This window comes from Ctenocephalides felis, unplaced genomic scaffold, assembly GCF_003426905.1.
Source record: "Ctenocephalides felis isolate EL2017-DRISC unplaced genomic scaffold, ASM342690v1 CF-g0.4_SCAFFOLD_00845, whole genome shotgun sequence".
NCBI classification, from domain to species: Eukaryota; Metazoa; Arthropoda; class Insecta; order Siphonaptera; family Pulicidae; genus Ctenocephalides; species Ctenocephalides felis.
In genome coordinates, this window is record NW_020536999.1 from 15,941,969 (window position 1) to 15,953,317 (window position 11,349).

The 11,349-nt window shown below is 27.3% G+C and overlaps 1 protein-coding gene across 1 annotated transcript in view; it reads left to right on the top strand.

Moving 5' to 3' along the window:
• Positions 1-7,612, top strand: part of LOC113379010 (alpha-1,3-mannosyl-glycoprotein 4-beta-N-acetylglucosaminyltransferase A-like) — an 87,096-nt gene extending 79,484 nt beyond the window's left edge. Inside the window, exons 7-12 of the mRNA XM_026619511.1 lie at positions 17-314; positions 4,320-4,450; positions 5,233-5,340; positions 5,637-5,830; positions 7,235-7,496; positions 7,565-7,612. Of these exons, the coding sequence (XP_026475296.1) occupies positions 17-314; positions 4,320-4,450; positions 5,233-5,340; positions 5,637-5,830; positions 7,235-7,496; positions 7,565-7,612 (1,041 nt within the window). The remainder of the gene's footprint in view (positions 1-16; positions 315-4,319; positions 4,451-5,232; positions 5,341-5,636; positions 5,831-7,234; positions 7,497-7,564) is intronic.
• The last annotated feature ends 3,737 nt before the right edge of the window (positions 7,613-11,349 follow it).

The following is an 11,349-nucleotide window of genomic DNA, read 5'->3' on the forward strand; positions in this document are numbered from 1 at the left end:
CATTGTTGGATTTTAGGTTTCTTCTGGTTTACTAGAAGTCCTAGCACCACATCCCTCTTATTATCCAAATTTGGACAAATTAAGGATAACCCTAGATGATCCTATCGAACGAGTCAGATGGAGAACGAAGCAAAATTTGGATTTTGCCTATTTAATGACCTATGCTCAAACTAAGGCCACGTTTTATGTACAATTAGAAGACGATATCTTGGCTAAGAAAAATTTTATTTCTTCCATGAAGAATTATGCCATCGAAAAAACCGCGAGGAAGGAACCGTGGTTCGCGTTGGATTTCTGCCAACTGGGATTTATTGGTAGGAAAGGAAAATTTATTTATGATGTTATATTTTAATTTTTTGTATACTGGCGGTGGACCTTTTAACAGCGGATCTTTAAGCCCCGATCTTCGAACTTACCAAAAATGAAAATTTTTATATATCTTTACGTTTTAGAGACTTGTGAACATTTTGGCATACTTTAGAAAAAAAAAATGTGTGTGTGCGTGTATGTGCGTCTGCGGATACAAATATTCGACGACGATTTTGCGAACATGGATCAACCGATTTGAATAATACAAAAACATTCAATTCCTACTGATAAGGAGACGCAGCAAAAAGTGCCAAAATTTCGACTCCAATATGCTATGCAGCACGATTACTTGAAAAAAATGTTAAAAATTCTCAAAAAAATACAAAAAAATAAAATTTTGCGAAAATGCCATTTTTTGTTTAAAAAATTTCAACATTTCTCAATTTCTAATCTAAATCTAATTTTTTATATTTTTAACTACCCGTAGGGCAAGTTATAGTAATCGCAAAAAAATGGAAAATGAAAATTTTTATACATCTTTACGTTTCAAAACCTTCTGAACATTTTGACATACCTTAAAAAAATGGATATATGTGTGTGTGCATGTGTGTGTGTGCATGTGTGTGTGTGTGTTTGGATACAAATTTTCGTTGACGATTTCGAGAACACGGATGAAGCGATTTGCATAATTCAAAAAACATTCGATTTGTATTGATAAGGAGACGTGCTGATTAGTTTTTGGCAAAGCAGGTCTAGCCGTTCCGAAGATATGGGGCAAAAAGTGCCAAAACTCAGTTTTTAAGAGAACGGAGCGTTCGATTTAAATTATTCAAAAAACATTTTACTTGTATTAACAAGATGAAGAACTGATGAACTTTTCATAAGTAGGTCTAGCGGTTTCGGATATCTAGTAAAAAAGGTACAAAAAATGCCATCTGGCGGTCAAAAATGACCATTAGACATATGCACATCAAATTATCAGATATTTTATAGAGATTTTAATAATAAGTATAAATTTTGTTTACATTCCTATGGGTTCCGTATCAGCGTTTATCGGTTAGACGGCGACGCGGCGCTTACGCGCTTCGATATTTCGTCTCTATGCAGTTAAAGCAGTACGATTGCTTTGAAAAAAAGTTCAGAATTTCCAAAATATTTCAAAGTACATTTTTCTTCAAAAAGTCTTTTTTTTTCAAAACAAAGTAAATTTTTGTCAAAAATTTATAGCTTTTCAAAAATCTAATTTTTTCAGAGTAATTTTTTTCAAAAATGTTATTCTTTAAAAAAAAAAAATTGGTACGGGAAGTTCCAGCAATTTGCCTTAAGGCACGATGGCATGCCCACGATCCATGCTCTAAATATTTTATCACGCATATCCTTACATAATGCCACTGTCTTAGAAGACATATAAGCCCTTCTGATAAGGGATGTAATTTATCACCCCTAATTCAGAAATGTTAAGAACCACTGACAGACTCAAAGTGGAAAAAGACACGTAATATACAAAGGACACGCAAAGTGAGAAAAAATAATGATTGGTGCTCGTTTTGCGTTTTCATCATAAGAACTAAGAAATATAAAATATTTCTGAGAAGAAATATTATATAAGAAGAAATACTTCAAGGACTAGGAAATATGTTTGTGTCAATCATAATGATAGAAGACCTGGATTTTATATATATAGGGGCTTAAAGATCCGCGAGTACAAAGGTCGACCACTGATATCTCAAAAACGAGTGAAGTTAAGAATTTTTTAACAACAATATTTGAAAGTAGGGGGCAAAATATGTATAACCAGTCTTGATTTTTGCTTCGTCGATAAAAGGCAATATTTATAAAAGTATTTTTTCCATAATTTTTTTTTTCATAAAATCCATAAAAAAGTATTTTTTCCGTTATTAGTTTTTTTGGTTGTGAGCACTGTTGTTTAGTTTACTAGACCTAAATATAATTTTTAAACAAACATTAATTAATTGTTCTATAAGATGTTTTGTTATTTTTAAGTTAGATTTAACAGTTTTAATATATTCCATATAAAATTTTACAAGTGGGTGGGGTAAAAAGGACCAATTGAATAAATTAAAAAATAATAAATAAAAGAGTAAATTAAGTTAAAAAAATGATGACGAATACTCTTTGCAAAGTTCTGTGTTTTATAATAAGTATTGTTATTTTTAAGTGCGATTTAACAGTTTTTTTTTCATATAACCCATTTAAAAGCTTACAAATGGGTGGGGTAAAAAGGACAAATTGAATCTTTACTCTGACAAAAGTGTGAACAATAAAAAATAATAAATAAAGAGTAAATTAGGTTTAAAAAATGATGACGAATACTCTTTGCAAAGTTCTGTAATCTGTGCCTATGGACTTGGTTTACATTTTTTTGAAAAATGAAAAATATTTCAGTAACAATTTACCTGGGAGTTTTACTGAACTATTTGTTGTGATGTAATTTAGTTTTAACAAATACTTGCTAAAACAAATTGGACCTTTGTGTCCCGCCCTTTTAATTTTCGTCTCCAACCAAATAATTAAACGGCATTTTTGAACATCCTGAAGTTTATATTTTAATTTAACCCGTATTTGGAATAATTTCGCATATTATTTCTGAAGAATCAGGAAAAATTGAAACTTTTGGAACTTTAGGAATATTTTATGCTATATTAGCTATTGGATTATTAGGATTTATTGTATGAGCTCATCATATATTTACTGTAGGAATAGATGTTGATACTAGTGCTTATTTTAATTCAGCTACTATAATTATTGCACCACATTGATTAAATTATCTAGCTATAATACTGTAAAATATTTTCAAAATTTAAAATAAAATTTTGGCTCTTTTTGCCTCCAGGCTGGTTGGACTGCGATATAAATGCAGTAATAATATATGTAGAAAGTTAAATAATACCTAGGTTACTATAATTATTCAGATATTAAAGTTATTTCACCGCATTTGCTCGGTTAGTTTCCATTTATCTTGTTTAAGGGTTGAATATTGTATTATTCACGGTTTAATCTATGCCGGGCATTATTTATTGTGTTCATTATGGTTTGCGTTTGCAGTTTATAATTACTATTTACATACCTTATATATATATATATATATATATATATATATAAATGTATATATAATATTTTAGATAGAAAAAGATATATAATTGAAAACAAACGTGTTTTAATAGGCATTATAATCTAACATGCTTTATAATTAGGCCTTGATTCTATTATAAAATTTTTTTTAACTTTCCATGGGGTAAATAATTGTAATAGAAAAAAATCAAAAACGAATTTTTTTATATTTCTTCACGTTTCAAACGTTTCTGAACTGTTTGGCATACCTTAGAAAGAAAAAGATGTATGTTTGTGTGCGGGTACAAATTTTCGTCAACGATTTTGGGAATACGGATCAACCCGTTTGAATGATTCAACTAGTGGTATATGGCATAGCGCCTTAATAGCTGGAATTTCCCGTACCAAAAATTAAATTGTTTAAAAAAGATTTTGACTTTTTAGATTTTTGAGAAATTTCAAATTTTTGAAAGGCATTGACTTCTTTGGAAAAAAAGACTTGAAAACAAATGTTTTTTTTTTATTTTGAAATATCTTAGAAATTTTGAACTTATTTTTCAGAGCAAAGACTTTAGTCCGCGACGCGGCGCTTACGCGCTTCGATATTTCGTCTCTATAATAACCAAGCAGCACGATTGCTTTGAAAAAATGTTCAAAATTTTCAAAAAAAATCTAATTTTTTAAGTATTTTTTCTGAGAAATTTTCAAATATTCCCAAATCTCATTTTTCCAGTATTCAAAAATTTTTTAAAGCTTTTTTAAAAAATTAAATTTTCGGTAATTATATGAAGTGAAAAAAAGAATATCAAATTGGTGGTGTTACTAGCAAGTTGCCTTAAGTCACGATGCCATGCACCATTAGTTACATATGTTATTTATTTCATGAAACATTTTTGTAACAACTACAACTAATTATTATATATTATGTATTATTGCAGGTAAAATGTTCAAATCAGCTGAATTACCGTGGTTGATCACATTTTTTCAAATGTTCTATAATGATAAACCTGTGGACTGGTTACTGGATCATCTGATTTCCACAAAAATATGCAATTGGGAGAAAGATAGTGTAAGTGTATTTTTATATTAATTAGAAGATATAATAATATTAATATACTACATTTGTCAATAATCAAAGACAATTTGTGTTGTTATTTATTAATCGAATCTGTTTTTATATGAATCAGAATTTACTGATTTTTAATGTATATTAATATATTTCTCTACTAAATTATTGAGAAACAATATCAATATAACCAATATTTAAATTTTTATTTAAACTAATATTGTTTTTTTACTGCATTGTATGAATAATATTTTAATTGAAAATTTATCTTACAATTAGTATTATCGCCATGTCAGTCATATGTGTCTGACGCTAAGAGCCAGCAATTTGGTAGGAGGAAAAAAAGTAATATATAAATATCGCATCAGTGTTTTCCCACGAATTTTGGCAAAATAAAAATTTTCTTGGATATATGAAGTTTTCTTGGTGCATTTTTACCTAAATTATCAAATAAAGTTACCATGGCCCATGTGAAAATTTCTGTTATTATCGAGGCGATTAATGTATTAATTCTAAATTACAATTTTGGAAAATTATAAATTAGTTTCTTCTTATATCCAATATTGTTGAATAATATTTTTCCATACAAAGTATAGATTTTAAGGACACATTTATCTATTATTATATGACTTACAAATAATTTATAATATTTTATAACTACTTTATCAAATACTATTTTATTCATTATTTTTTTTAATAGTGCAATAAAAAGTTGAAACGAACTAAATTTATATAACTATGTTGATAAATTTAAAAAAATGTATATGCATATGATTGTTTTCCAGAAACATTGTAAGAAAGAAAAGGCAAAAGTGTGGATACATTACAAACCAAGTTTGTTCCAACACATAGGAATGCATTCGTCCCTTAAAGGAAAAGTTCAAAAGTTGAAGGTAAGTTCTCACAATTTGTTTTACTTTGTGACTTTCTAATAAATTTAGAAATTGACCATGTCTGCAGAAATTTTTGTCACTTAATTCACTTTAATAATATTTTTTTCCTAATTCTAATTCTCATTGTTAAAGAATACTTATATGTATATCAAACAGGTGGTGACTTAACTCATTGCCAATAGAATTAGAATGTTTATTATTCTTCAAAATGTATTTCTTGATTTCTATGTGATTTCTTTAAGAGATCGACTTCTAGAATTGACATGTTATACAATTTTTAATTTTTTTCTTCCCAGGATAAACAATTTGGAAAAGTACCCTTATACATTCCTCACAAAAATCCTCCAGCAGATGTCCAGACAGGAATAGCAGCCTACAAGCAGAACACTTTGGCAAAAGCTTATGCAGGAGAGGGATACTTTTGGGGTCTTTTGCCAGAACCAGGAGATAGTCTTCTATTTAAATTTAAACAACCAATTGCAGTAAAGAGGTAGACGATTGTTGTTTCATTTACTAGAAATGTTATTATGATTTTACCAATAAACCAGTTGGTATTGGTATTTTGCATTGAGGCAAGTCGCATGAACTTCCCTGTATGTGTAAATAATCGTCTTAATCAATAAATAATAAATTAATTAATTAATAATTTATGAGTGATTAAATGTATTTCGAGTGGATTTATTACACATAATTAAAAACGAACGAACACGTTAACTCGGAGTATTTTCTAAAAGCAAATTTTTAAAAATCAATAATTTTTATAATTGAACCAGTTTCCGTAGGACTTTAATGGTTTAGTGTATTCATTAAGACCAAGTACTCTATCCTAATACCAAATAAATCGTCTAATTTGAATTTTAACTAACGTCAAAAAAACTACTCATTTTCTCAAACTTTGATGAATTTTTAAAATTGAACTACTTGTCGTAAGGCCGTAATATTTCAGTAAGTTCTATAAGACCGTGATATATATAGCCAAAAAAAGTTTTATAAAAATCGGCTTCAATTTTTATTTTAAACAGTTAATTACAAGAAAACGGCTTAGTAGTTTTTCATCTAAAACTAATCAGTATCATTCCCAACTAATATTTTTCGAACAGTTTTTGATTTTTTTAAATCGATTCGTTAGTAGGAGCTTAAATGGCGAAAAGTTTAAGACTTTATTCCAAATTATAAAGAAACGGCTCGATAGATCGTCGCACAAAACTGATAAACGATAGTCCTCATTAAGAAACGATACTAATTTTTGCAAACTTTGACGAATTTTTTAAATTAAACGACTTTTCGTAGAGCAGTAATATTTTAGTATGATCTAGAAGACCATGGTATCAATAACCAAAAAAAAATTCATAAAAATCGTCGAAAAAAAATTTCAACATTTAATTACAAGAAATTGTGCCAGCGAATATTTACCAAAATTAATCACCACGATTTCCAACCAATATCTTTCCAACGGGTTTTGAATTTTTAAAATCGAGTCAGAATTGCGGGCTATAACGTGGACGAAAATTTTTTCACTTTTCTGAGATTTACAAAGAAACGGCTTGGCTAATCTTCGCGCAAAATGTTAGTCCTTATCGAAATACATCGAACGGCTTTTAAATTTTTGAAATCGGTTCAGCCGTTTTTTGAGAACACGTCGATTCACGGCAAAAAATCTGTTCACACACATATACACGGACACACACACATACATACTTCACACATACTTCTTCCAAATTTAGTCTCATTCGATTCAGAATGGCTTGAAACGTCGAGAAAACATAAAATTAGCAAATCGAATTTTTTTATGAAAACAAACTTTCGGGAAGTTAATTATAAGCCCTTTAATAATTAATTTTGGCTCATGGAAGGGAGGACACGTGTGAATCTACTATTTTGTTTTTTTTTTTAGTTATCTTTTCCGAAGTGGTAACGCAGAACATCCATCAGACAGATTCTACAATACTACTGTAGAAGTCTTACCAGCATCTCCAAAAGTGATTTATGATGTCGGATCTCGCTACAATTCCACAAATGATGGTTTTATAATTGTAAGTAAGTTTGATTCTACTGGTCTAGCTTATGGTACTCTGGACGATCCTGAATTTGGAAAAATTGCTGCTATCAGACTTAAGGTACATGCTGATTCTGAAAACTGGGCGATACTAAGCGAGGTGAGGATAAAATATTAGTAAAATGTAAATGGTAAATAAGATTTATGTGCTGAGTTGTTTTTTTACAGATCCATATAGTAAGTGATGAAAACAGTGACCTTTTATCAAATCGATAAAACGAAAACAAAACTCGTCCGAGAGTCCTAGACAACCCATCTGACATATCAAATTTTGGTGCACTTGCAAAAACTTTAAAATCCAAAGGAATCAACGACTTCGAGACAACTATCTCCAATGCCATAAGAAAATTGAGAACTTCTTCCCAAGGATTTTATAAAACAGGTTTTATAGATTTTAATGAAACAGAATCCAAAAAAGGTGGTAAGAATTTTAGTAGTATAGTTGATAAAACTGGAAATGATGATAATTTTAATAGACGACTAGTGAATTTATCTCCAATAGAGTTAGTACCGAATTTAATATTGCCAGTAGAAATTTGAGCAACATGCTTCGAATTCAAAAGATTTTATAGACAATGCTATAGATAATATAGATATTAACGATTATATACAAATTACACCTAAACCAAGTAAATCATCTATTATCTCGCAATATTACGAATTGGCAAGATTTAGAGTCCCCAAAAATCAAAATTTGTCTGAAACCATGATAGCTTGAGAGTATTGATCTGTGATAAATTTTGTAAATTTCGAAAGAGTATAAATATAATTATGTATTATAAATAAATTGTGCAATGATGTAGATGTGTGTATGTTTAACTGTTTTGGTGTGTTTGTCGTTTATTAAATCATACACATGGTAATTGTATATTTAAAATAAATATTTTTGTGCACAATTTATAAGTAAATGTGATGTCGAAAGGAGGAACGTGTGTGAAGATTTTTTCTTTAGTTTGCAAATTATGACTGAAAATTAGAAGAAATTTTATTTATTTTCCAATATAAGTTTTTACAATAGAATTATTTTTTTATTTTTTTGATAAAATGATTATTCCTTTATTTTTCTGATAATTTCACATTTTTACAAATCACCAAGGATTAATTTAAAGTTCTGGCACAAGTGCTAAAATTTTTCCAAATCACTACGAAATTTCTCAGTATGAAACTTTTAGGTAATAAATAATTTATTAAATAATGTTACAGACTTGTTCAAGATGTTTATTGGCTCAAAAAGGACAAAATTATCTATTGATAAAAATTAATTTATAAATCTTAAAATAGAACCTAAAAATATTGCAAATTAATATTGAATAACAAATTTTTGTTGCAGAATGCTTTTTTTTAGTTTATTTGGGTTCAGTTTGAATAAAATTTTATTTTAAGAACGAATTTGCTCACGAAAAATGTTTTATTTAAATAAAATTAGAAGATGTCCATTAATCAGGAGAGGCTTTTAGGGGGAGGGGGGGCTTGACAAAAAATCACGTGGGAGAGGAAGGTTAGAATATGACGTGTATTTATTTTAAACTAGATTTTTAAAAAAATAATTAAAAACCTTACGTTTTTTCGTAAATTCGAAAAATAATGTGATGTTTGGGCGGTGTAGGGGGGTTATTCTAAATATCACCACGTTTTACTAAGGGGGGTCCAAAATCTCTAAAAAAATTATAATCTCAAAAAAATCGATCACGTGATTAGCCCCCTTAGCATTTTCGTAAAAATAATATTTTACTAACTTACTTTATAAAAGAGAGAATTTTTAGAAAGTAAAATTTACTTACAATTATAAAGAAAATTAACAGATTTTTTTTTCACCAAATTTATAATTTTTTTGAATTATTATACTCATAAGGGGGCGTCCATTAATCACGTGATCGATTTTTTATCTTTTTGGACCCCTCTTCTTCACCTTGATGATACTTGGTGACATTAAAAATTACCCTCTAGTTACAAGAAAAATTGTATTTTTTTTTTTTTTTTGAAAATGTTGGATTTTTTTAAAAAAAATTCAGTTAAAAAATAAATACACGTGATATCTTACTATATCCCACTCTCTCCAAAAGTGTTATTTCGTGATTTTTTGTAAAAACCTCACGTGATTAATGGACGCCCCCTAATTATCATAAAAAAGTGTTTTTTTAATATTAATTATTTTCACAAAAATCCTTATTTTTACAAAAATTCAATAATTATTACAAAAATGGCATTATTTGAGTAAAATTCATTTTCCATGTAATTATAAAAATATTTATAATAAAAAACAATATTTTTATTAAATAAAATTACCTTATTACTTTACCAAAGAAAAAATTTCCATGCACGTTTTATAATATGGTTGGTTTCGCTGTCGTAGTAAATAAGCTTCTTTATTTTCTAGAATTGCAAATTTTAAATTGCATGTAGGACCAAACTATAAAAAAATTATGTGCATTATTAAAAAAATATGCTTTTATTATATTCACACAAATATAAATCTATCGTATAGTATTTTTGCAAAAATATTTAATATTTTAGCAACGTCGTTCCATATAATTTTAATATTAAGAGTATCTTCAATATCTAAGAAATGTTGTCGTGTATCATACCAAATATGAGTATAAGAATTTTATTCTTAAATTTATGTATATTGATATTCTAGTTGTTTATTGTTATTATAGTAATGTGTTTTTTTGGATGATTATAGGAAAAGGTGGCATGAAAAAGCTGTAGTTTGATAAAATGGTAAAAAAATCGGGAAAGACTAGATAAAGGGATTGTTTTTAGTTTTTATAAATTTTTTTCCATAAACAACTATATTTTTTAACTTCTCGTATGGCAAGTTATCATAATCGTCCAAAATTCGAAATTGATTTTTTTTGCATTTCTTAACGTTTTGAAGGTTTCTGAACATTTTGACATACCACAGAAAAAATGGTTCAGTTTTTTTATTTATGAACTAATGTTATGAATTTACGTGATTGATCTATTAACATATACTTTTGACTCAAATTAAAAAAATATTTTTGATTTTAATAAACTGATTACCAGTTCAAATAATTTTTGCTTACTAAAAGCACGATAGAACTATATGCCGAAAAAATATTTGAAGACCAACTTTTAATTTTATTAAAAATATTCTGCTTGCAGCTTTTGTCTCAAAATTATAAAATTACAGTATTAAATGCGACTTTATAAAAATAAATGCTCAATTATATCATAAGAATAAAAATAAGTTTTAGCACAAATATAAAATATAAAAAAAAAACTTTGCTCTGAAAAAATTTAAATTTAATTTGTGAGGAAAAAATCAAGTAAATAGTATATGATTTTTTTACAAAGTTTATTTAAGTAAATGAACAAAATTATTACATAATTTTAATAAACAAGATTTTTCATGTCATTTTTTACTTAACATATGAATATTTACTGTTTATTTGTAAATATGTTGTAAATTTTTTAATTAATATAATATTTTATTTAAATTCAGACAAGCCAAGAAAATACTAATTGTAAAATGTTCTTAAGTGAAAAATAATTAGTTTTAATGTATTAAATATGTTCTTAGGTTAAAATTGCGAAAAAAGCCATGAACAGAATATTTATTTTTTGGGGTGTAATATTATTTATTTCGTATCAGTAAAGATATTTTTATTTTTGTCCTTTGAAAACCTTAATTTGTAGAAAAATTGCTTGATTACCAAAAAAAGTATTTTTCTTTATGTTTTACAAATATTTTATTTAAATCGAACAAATCGTATTTGGAACAAATTTTTCTTTTGGTTATTAATAAATATATATTTCACTTTTACAAATAAATACATATTAGTAAAGGGGTATATTTTTAATTATTTATTTTTAATCATACCTAAAAAAAAATTCTAGAAAATTTTCAAACTTTAAAAATATGCACTTAAAATTATTAAATTCTTTTTATTAAAAAAAATTAATCGAATATTATTCACCCGAAAAAAAAT